This window comes from Condylura cristata, unplaced genomic scaffold (genome assembly GCF_000260355.1).
Source record: "Condylura cristata isolate star-nosed mole 26May11 unplaced genomic scaffold, ConCri1.0 scaffold00001, whole genome shotgun sequence".
NCBI lineage: Eukaryota > Metazoa > Chordata > Mammalia > Eulipotyphla > Talpidae > Condylura > Condylura cristata.
This window is the reverse complement of record NW_004567102.1, coordinates 80,939,504-80,947,679: the sequence shown is the minus strand read 5'-3', so window position 1 is coordinate 80,947,679 and position 8,176 is coordinate 80,939,504. Positions and strand designations below refer to the sequence as shown.

General features: G+C 48.4%; 1 protein-coding gene across 2 annotated transcripts in view; it reads right to left on the bottom strand.

Moving 5' to 3' along the window:
* The window catches only part of MTHFD1L (methylenetetrahydrofolate dehydrogenase (NADP+ dependent) 1-like), a 138,766-nt gene that overhangs the window by 123,642 nt on the left and 6,948 nt on the right, over window positions 1-8,176 (bottom strand). For both annotated transcript variants that reach the window (XM_012721984.1, XM_012721977.1), the window contains exon 2: window positions 2,969-3,080. In XM_012721984.1, coding sequence (XP_012577438.1) covers window positions 2,969-3,080 — 112 coding nt within the window. The remainder of the gene's footprint in view (window positions 1-2,968; window positions 3,081-8,176) is intronic.

Here is an 8,176-nt window from a genome sequence, read left to right as displayed (position 1 = left end):
GCTGTGCTTTAACCCGCTGCGCCACCAGGGAGGGCCGATTTTTAAGAGTGTTTTAAAATAAAGTTTATAAAAAGAAACTTACTACAACTAAGGCAGCATCCCCTAATAAAATGTCACTTTCCTATAATCACAGCTTTTGAGGAGGTCCCCAAATGAATATGAAAATAGACTTCCCTATTTCCAGGGCTGGGCTCAAATGGATAGATGCTAATTAAGGAGCGCCAGGAGGCTGCCAAGGATAAATCATCTCAAGAAAGTGTCCTAAATGCCCATCTAATCTAGCTGGGATTCTGTGCACTGCAGCCACGTGCCTGAGCCCACCATGTATCAGTCAGGAAGTAGTGCTTTAGAAAAAAAGAAAAAGTGCATCTCCCCACATGACATCTATCTCAAAGAAGTTACTTAGCGCGGGTCTTCTCACTGCTCCGAACCTCCATAATCCCACTTGTGGCTCACACTGCACTTCTCGTGGCTCACGTCTGTGAGTTGTACAAAAGCTGAGCCCGTGAGCTTTATGGGAAATTCCTGAGCATCTTGCCTTACCCCTACCTGTCCTGCCCACCCCCTCCTTCAGCCCAAAGGGCTTTCTTTTGATGTATTTTCCTAGGTTATTTAAGATTGGAATCTTGTCCATCCACTTACAGGGGCCACGGAGCAGGTGAGGTATTTGGCTGCCTCAGGCCATAGCTCCCCCGGCCTTACCAGCCCTCACCCAGCTTCCTCTCTCGGACTTTCTCTTACACCCACATTCTGAGCACCAGGCAGAACTCACATGGCTCAGCCCCCACGGCTTTGGGGCTTCACAGTGATCATCACAGTGGATCTTATGGTTCAATTCGGACAGGAGCTACTTTTCCTATTTCTCTATTTCAAGAAATGATCACAGAAATTTCAGTAATGCTTTGAGTAGCATATTAAGTAACCATGTTAATGTTCTTTTCCTTCTATTATGATCCAATAAAATTGTGCTTTTTTTTTTTTCCTTTTAATCTGTTTCACCCTTGGTGGGGCCTCCTGGAGCTCAGGATCTAGAACACAAACATGGAGTCAGCAGGGGTGGAAGAACAGAGGCCATTGACCATGCTGACTAGATCTGGGGGGAGGTGCTGCCCGCCTGCCACCTGAAGAGGCTGTTCCCAATGCCAGGGTCCCTCACACATGTTCTCGGGGACTTGAAGAGCTGGGCTGGGAGTGGTTCAGAGCGTTCTCAGCTTCAGGGGATGTACCTGTGAACTGCAAGAGGCTGCCCCTCGGCTGGCCCAGCTGGTGTTACTGTAAAGAGGGCCTGGAGGTCAGGGACGCTGACCACACATTGTTCTGAGATACTTCATGACACGAGCTATGCAACTTCTGTCGACTGACAAATTCCGGATGGAAGGGAAAAGCTCTGAAAAATCAGAATTTCCATGCTAACTTATGTTATGACCTCCCTTTTTTGTATAATCATAATATCAAAATATTCTGAGCAACCATAAGTTTACAACTGGATTGCCTCAGCCTCATAAGGCACTGCCTGGCCCAGGCAAGCAAGTGCTGCCCCAGCACGGAAAATTCCTCTTGAAGTCAAAAGTAATTTTACAATTTTAATAATTTTACTGATTAATAAAAGCAATTGGCTGTTATAACAAAATTGATACTGTAAAAGTAGGCAGTAATAGAACATGTTACAAAATAACCAGAGTTCTTTTACTGCCCATAGGAACCCAAATCTCATCGCTCTCTTACTTAATCGACTTTACCCTCTTTCACCTGTAGGATGTCTCAATGAGAATGAAGGTCATTAAATAGTAATTAGGGTTAAAGAGACTTCATTTTAGCTAATCTTCACTGTGGTAAATACAGTAATGTTAGTCTTAAATTTTATGAATTTATGTACCTGTTTTAACTTTAATAGATTGATTTTAAGAATAATAAATGTTATAATCTCAGCTGAAGGTCAATATGACCCCAAACTGTTCTTAGAAAAAAGATGATTGTGATCTCTCAGCTCAATTCATATTATCCCTGCCGGCAACTGCTCTCATCTATGTTTACAGACTTTTAGATTCCGATGCAATCTAAAAAGGTCCCAAACGTGATCACCCCAAGATTTTTTTTTTTGAGAATGAATTTTTCTGCTTTTTAAAAATCAGGGATGAGTCAGTCATCAGGAAAGATGAAACAGTCATTTATAGAATAAACGACAGAGACAGAGACTGGACATTTATATAGCGAGTGAACTGACAAAGTAAAAGACTAAAAACCAAACTAGTCGCTATTAGTAAATGGAAGTCAAAAGGGAAGGAGAGGGAAGAAGGGGCAATGGGCCAGAAGGAAGAGATGTAGGGGATGAGTTGTTTTTAATGAAAATGCAGTGCAATAAACACTGTTCTGAAAAGAAAAAGAAAGAAACAATAGCGAAACCACTATTTCTTGTTTACCTCACACATACACATGATCTACTTCACGTCAAAGTGGACCTGAGCACTCGATGTGGGGGAAGAGGCAGACACTACAGGGCACCTTGGCTCACCTGCCGGCTAACCCAGGGCAGAGACCTGCACACGCTAAGCTTCCTGTCCACTGTGTGCAGGTGGCCAGCACAAGAACTTTGGGAACATCCTGTCCTCCGAGCAAACAAGGTGAACATGACCAGCAATTACCTGATTTTTTTTTTAAAGATTTATTTATTTGTGTATACAGAACTGGGGTACAGGCCAGAGGCTCAGGGGCGGTGAGAGGCTTCACCAGAGACAGAGTGGGGAGCAGAACAGGCAGATCTATGAAGTACACTGCTGAGGGGAGCAGCGGGTGGGTCAGGAGAGGTCTGCCACGCCATGTGGTCACCTCCGGGGCAGGCGGGAATCGAACTCATGGGGAAGTGGCTTTAGCTTCTCAGTGCTGTGCTTTCCCCCGCTGCGCCACCAGGGAGGGCCGCAACTACCTGATATTTTTACCAGCAGCCCAGGACCCATAGTAAGATATTTACCTGAGAGGAAGTCATGTGAACAGTTGAGAACAATGGTTTCTGGTTGTATCCAGGAAAGGGGAACCTCCTCCGGCTTGGCTGAGCCTAGGACCACAATGTCAGCCTCTTGAAGCTAGAAAGAAAAAGAATACAGCACCCTGGTTTGCAAGGCTGCATAACAATCCTTGTGCAGCAGCTTCACACTGTCACTAGGACAGACCACTGTTCTGGAACCTTCCACACATGTCATCACCAACAGAACATGACCATCTCACCTCATAAAGGGCATTTGCAAATGTCTGTAGAGCAGTCACTTCCTCCTGTACAGCAGGCAGAGTATTATAATTTACCTGTTTTTACCACTAACCGCAAAGTCAAGGGAAAAAAAAAAAGTGTTGCATAGGGCTTGAGTGGCACTGAGAAAGGAAAATCAGGGGGCTTGCAGTGAAGCCCCTGGAAGATCTGACCAGTGCAGGGAATATAAGCCACATTAGACCCACCTGGGACTTTTACTACATCCATGGAAGGATTTTCAAGGATTTGAAAATTTCATTTCCTTGAGTAGCTGCTTAGTCTCTTTGTCAGGTTGCCACATTCTCTCCACAACGCCCCAGAACAAGGCCGGAATACAAACACTCCATCACACCCATCCTCTTGTATTTTGAAGACACAGTGCTGGGATAACCTCCACATGCAAGGCAGGGGGTGGGCTCTGACCCCCGCCAGAGAATGACCTGCCTGTACTGGTACCCACTTAGCAACCGAGGATCTCAAAGTGGGCCCATGGGGAGAGGGGAGCAGCAAAGGAGCCTTACAGAGGGCAGAAATGCTACAATTGCTGGCTGCTGTGGATACCATCTTACTGGCTACCCCAGGTGAAAGGGTCTGTTACTCATCCAACAGGTGAGCAAAAGGGGGTGGGTTGGCAGAGGTAGGCAAGCTACTGCTCTCCAGGCTCCGTCACTGACGGTGCTCGGCTCACGTTTCCCCCAGACCTCAATGCCTTGCAATCCACTGCACTCTCGGGAATCAGCCAGAGGCATGAAAACCAACAACAGAAACCCCGACTGCCCCCCCAAGCACCCAGTAAAAGAACGTGCTCCAGTCTCTTCTGCTCTCAGCTGTTCGGCCGGTCTCCGTCTGTCTCAGGGGAAGCAGTTGGCCAACGCCTCCCCTGGGGTTTGTAACATTGGGCGAGGGGCTACATCAGCTCCAGTCTTTTAGGAATCTGGGGACAGGACACAGGAGGAAGGAGAGCAAATCCAGCAGTGCTGCCTGGTACAGGCAGCCAAGACCCCAGCCAAAGCCCGAGACAGCCTCACGCACCCCTGACATCAGAGAAGCTCAACAAGAGTTCAAAGTCTGTCATTTGAAGAGTCAAGTCAGTGTCCACCCCTCAGAAACAGCTGATGGACTGGTTCGAGCTGTCCGGGAAAATGGAGCTACCAACCACCGATGAGGCATCGAGGAGCTCCACCAAGCTCAGTGCTTCTGAGGGGAAGAGCTGGTTGTACCAGGGTCCTGTCCGGGTACAGGGAGAAGAAACGGTGTCTCCTTGGGGGTGCCCCAGTAAACAGACACCATCAGTCACATTCGCTGCTACGGGCCACTACTGAGAATGCTGCCGCCGATAGTCATCAGCCCCCCCCCCCCGCCCCCTCCGCCAAATGACCAGCAGGGAAGAAAAGGCCTTGTGCTCCGTTTTCAAGCACCATAGCGGCAAAACCACATGCTAAAACAGCCTCATGAGGACAAGGCTGCAATGCTCATTTTGGAAAGAGCCAACGATCACAGGTTCACACATCCCCTAAGTACACTTAGTTCCCACACGTGGCGTCTTCACACAACCTGTTCTTCTCATTACCTATAAATCTGGGGAATCTCGGCGCACCCCAAACTCCATCCCTAAGCGCAACTCGGATAACAACTGGGGACAGTTGATCCCACAGAGAAAAGATAAAAATCTTCCCTCTCAGCAATGATCCCAGCGTAGATGTTAATTCTTTCTGGAAAGGAAAAGGACTAGATGCTTGACTCAATAAATGACCCACTGAGGACAAGCAGACTTTAATGAGCTGAAGTTCAAGGGGCTGCCTGGCCGCCCCCTGCCCACAGGGAAAGACTCTGGCCAGAGACGGCTCTGAAACCTTAGCTCCTCACCAGATACTGCCTTCTCTGCTGAGGCCCGAGTGGAAACAGCCAAGCAGGCCGTCCATTCCCAGGCGGAGGACAGAATGGGAAAACAATAGCAAGACCCAGACGGCAGCCAGCGAGCAACAGACCCTCCGGACCTGGACCAGGAAAGCTATTTTTCTCCAAATCACTGATTTTTAAGCTCTGTGTGTGTGGAGGGGTGGGGGAGGGGGATGGCTCACGTCAGGATATGAAGAGGGAGGACATGTGATTTGCAGTTAGAAGAACATAACAATTTTTTAGGCATCATTAGAAAATAAAATGTATTTTAAGATGTAAACTAGAGTACGTACAGTCCCACTCTCTGGGCCATAGGAAAAATGTGTCTTCTGCTATCAAGGTTTGGAAAGGGCCTCTGGGAATGTCAGGTGTGAAATTTGTGTATCAAAAACTGTGATAGGCCCCCTGCTTACCCCCCCAAAAAAGGTTGAGAAATATTAAAGAGTTGCGGTTTACTGCGAGCTGAGACGATGGCATCCAGACTCCTCTATCCTCCTGAAGTTTTTTTTTGTTTTTTAAAGATTTATTTATTTGTGCACACAGAACTGGGGTACAGGCCGGAGGCTTAAGGGTAGCGAGAAGCTTCACCAGAGACAGAGTGGGCAGCAGAACAGGCAAATCGACGAAGTACACTGCTGAGGGGAGCAGCGGGCGGGTCAGGAGAGGTCTGCCGCGCCATGTGGTCACCTCCGGGGCAGGCGGGAATCGAACTCATGCGGAAGTGGCTTGAGCTTCTTAGTGCTGTGCTTTAACCTGCTGCGCCACCAGAGAGGGCATATCCTCCAAAAGTTTTAACACAGCTCAGAACACAAAGTGCAGTATGAAGAACATTATACTTCTCAGCGGGATCCACTTTCAAAATCGCAGTAAGTACAGGGAATCAGAGATCGAACATTCCTTAGCGGACGTACTCACTCACTCGTCATCTCTCGGTGCCACCTGAGACAGACAGGGGCAGTCCCTGGAGACTCTAAAAGTCGTGCTGGACTCTTCTAGACATGGTGATGGGGGCAACAGGGCTAACCACTGAGACATGAAGAGAAAATGAATCAACATATGATTTTTACTTATTTTTCGGGTTCAAAGAACAAGCTGGATGGACACCTAACCTCGGCGGGCAGCGGTCACACGATGGCGCTAAGGAGGCCCCGGATGGGAGGCGGCCACACAGCTCTTGCTTTCCGTGACTGGGGAGGCTGTGGCCGAGTGGCCAGGAGGCTTTGTACACCGGAGAAAATGCCACAGGGCTCTTCACCTGGTGTGTAACGCAGGGAGGGGCAGCAAATCCGACGTGGCACAGAGGTCCCCAGACTACTCCATGCCAAAGCCTTGGAAAGACAGGTGTTTCTCTATTTTTCTGCAATGCTCAAAAAAATGGCCCCAATTCCGTAAGTGCCACCTTTCCTTGGTAACTGGCACCGGCGGTGAGAAGGGAGGCCCTGGTCGCCCTGGCTCCATGGGTGAGAGGAGGGTCCTCTGGCAGCTGGGCAGGGGTGGGGGCGTGAGAGGGAAACGTGATGCTGGAAACACCAAGGAGCATCTGAAGGAGCCCGCTGCCCAGGCCGGCTGCCCAGGCGAGGCTGGGTGGGGTGGGCGGCGTCTGCTGGTCGATGGAGCTAAAGCAGAAGCTGGAGTGAGCTCCCCTGGGGGGCCAGAAGGGGCTAAGCTAATGTGCACCACAGAAAGCACCAGTATTAAACTGTGAAAGAGCAGGTGACGTGACCTGGTGTGGACCAGCAGACAGGGACGGCACATCGGTCCTCGGGCAAGGGTCCCCAGCTTGACAGATGCCCGCTAGCCAAGCAAGTTAAAAGCCAAAGCCCACTTTGGGCCGCTACTCACAAGTTATTCTAACTTAGCAAGTCTAAACTTTTTATCTGAATTCACTGACAGCCACGGGATTATTACTTTGCCGCTAGGGATCAAATAGCCACATTTTCCTGAAATGTTTGATAAACACTGAAGCACACTATCAAATACAAAGCATTCAATAACCATGTAAACCTCCAGAAGAGGAATGCTAAACCATTTTTTGTTGGAATGCCGTAGTACTTTGGCTAGATAAGAGAAAGAGCGTGTCAGCAAAAGGTACTTCCCCCATTTCACACACACACCAAGTGATCTCATTCTGGGGGAATCTTTTTCCTTTCAGGAATTGGGTGTGCTGCTTTTTTCCACTGTCATCTCTGATCAGTCCAGCAATTATTGGCTTCTAAAATTAAGACCTTTTGCATGGTGATTTCATAAATCAGAGTGACTACAAGCCAAATGGACATGGAGGGATTATGATTACAGCACTTATCTACCAAATCCCCCTACCCCCCTGGGAGAATAAACGACCTTCCTTATGCTAAATGTTCCTAAGTTCACCACTTACTTCATCATCCAGCTTATTGACTGCTGTGCATATGAGAAGACAGTGTCACAGTTATTCAGTCCTGGTCCAAGTGATAGAAAAGAAACTTAATTACAGGTCAAGTGAACTTGATACTCCTATAAACTACAACAGATGAAAACCCAACCTCAGATCTAGTCATGGATGTATTTTGAATGATTTAAGCATAATTCCCTTCCTTACACCCTGGGAAGAGAATTAAAAAGCAAAGGGACAGAAAGGGGGAGCGGTAGAGAGGGAGGGTGTGTGCACCCCACATGCGTGTCGGAGGCAGTCCAACCGACAGCCTCAGAGTCACAAAGCACAAAAATGAGGAAATGCCCAAGTTACAGCCCCAGAGCCGTGCTCAGCTGGCCACACGTGGGAGGCAGGACGGGGCTCCGAGGTGATGCTGTTCACCACACACTTTAATATCCACAGCGTGTCCAAGTTAAGGAGAACTGACATGGCTGTGGGCAATTTAACTTTGTATTTCCTGACACAGTTATACTTTGCAATTCTGAACCTGCCTTTGCGCAGGAACAGATTTCTGCATTCCCCTTCCTTTGATAACTCTCTGGCCTCAGTAGCCTCCTCTGAAAAGAGAGGAAATTGCACTTGACAGAAAGGAACCGAGGTACAGTGTGTGGGGGGAGGGGAGG